At 48.7% G+C, this 1,463-nt stretch overlaps 1 protein-coding gene across 4 annotated transcripts in view; it reads left to right on the top strand.

Annotated features, from left to right (window-relative positions):
* Slc12a9 (solute carrier family 12 member 9) overlaps positions 1-1,463 on the top strand; it is a 17,670-nt gene that overhangs the window by 4,194 nt on the left and 12,013 nt on the right. For all 4 annotated transcript variants that reach the window (XM_031338323.1, XM_031338325.1, XM_031338324.1 and 1 more), the window contains one exon: positions 903-1,211. In XM_031338323.1, coding sequence (XP_031194183.1) covers positions 903-1,211 — 309 coding nt within the window. The remainder of the gene's footprint in view (positions 1-902; positions 1,212-1,463) is intronic.

Raw genomic sequence — 1,463 nt, 5'->3', positions numbered from 1 at the left:
AAAAAAAAAAAAGAAAAGAAAAGAAAAAGAAAGAAAGGAAGGAAGGAAGGAAGGAAGGAAGGAAGGAAGGAAGGAAAAAGGCTCATGTATCCCAAACCATCTTGAAGATCATATTGGACTTTTGACTCTCCTGTCTCCACCTTCCAATAGTTAGATTACAGGAGTGTGCCACCATGACTGGTTTTATGTGGATGCTGGGAATGAAACCCAGGCCTTATGTATGCTAAGCAAACCCTCTATCTGCTGAGCTACAGGTACAGACTCTGTGTGTGTGTGTGTGTGTGTGTGTGTGTGTGTGTGTGTGTGTACACTACGGCTCTCCTATGGAGATCAGAAGACAACTTGTGAGAATTGGTTTTTTCTTCTCCTGTGAGGGCCTCCAGCATTGAACTCAGTTTGTCAGACTGGCCAGCAGGTGCATTGCCTCCTGAGGCATCTTACCACCTTTTGTTGTTGTTGTTGTTGTTGTAGACAGAGTTTCTCTGTATAGCCCTGGCTGTCCTGGAACTCACTTTGTAGACCAGGCCGATCTCGAACTCAGAAATCCACCTGCCTCTGCCTCCCAAGTGCTGGGATTAAAGGCGTGCGCCACCATCGCCTGGCCTTTTTTTTTTTTTTTTAACTTTGGAAAGTTCTCTTTGGGAAGGAGGATTTGCCAATGACAATGTCATGGTACAAAGTCAAAAGATTGGACATGCCTGGTTCTAGTCAGAGAGACCAGCCTAATGGTCTATAAATTGCCATAGCAAGATTGGTTCCCACCAGGGAGAGCAAAGATGCTGGGATTATCCTGGAGGTTGATGTAGGATAAACAAGGTCTCTAGCAGCAGGGTGGGAAGGGGGTCATAGTTGGGTATCTTCTTGGGGTCCACACCTCTTAACTCAATCTTGCCTCTCTCCAGATGCCACAGGCTCCAATGGGATACAAGTTCTACCCCAGGGTTATGGCTGGAATCTGCTCTACGGCTCCCTTCTGCTGGGCCTCGTGGGTGGTGTGTGCACTTTGGGAGCTGGGCTCTATGCCCGAGCCTCCTTTCTTACATTCTTGCTGGTTTCTGGCTCCCTGGCCTCTGTGCTGGTCAGCTTTGTGGCGGTAGGACCCAGGAACATCCCATTAGCTCCTCGACCAGGCACCAATGCTTCCTCCGTGCCACACCGGCACGGCCACTTCACTGGGTTCAACGGAAGCACCCTAAAGGACAACTTAGGTGGTGAGTTGAACACTGTAGTGCCAGGGGCCCCGTATGAGAGGTGGGCCTTGGAATCCCTGGAGGAGGGGCTGGGAAGATACTTCAGCAGTTATGAGTGCCCAGCACCCATGGCAGGCAGTTCATAGCTCCAGCTTCCTCAGGGGATATGATGTCATTCACATCCTCCTTGGGCACCTGCACACACATAGCATAGCCTGTCCCCACCCCCATAATAAAATATGCAAATAAATCTTTTTTTTTTTTTTTTTTTTT

The sequence above is a fragment of the Mastomys coucha genome, unplaced genomic scaffold (assembly GCF_008632895.1).
Source record: "Mastomys coucha isolate ucsf_1 unplaced genomic scaffold, UCSF_Mcou_1 pScaffold22, whole genome shotgun sequence".
Taxonomy (NCBI): Eukaryota; Metazoa; Chordata; class Mammalia; order Rodentia; family Muridae; genus Mastomys; species Mastomys coucha.
Note: the sequence above shows the minus strand (reverse complement) of the source record. Positions and strands in the feature narration are given on the sequence as shown.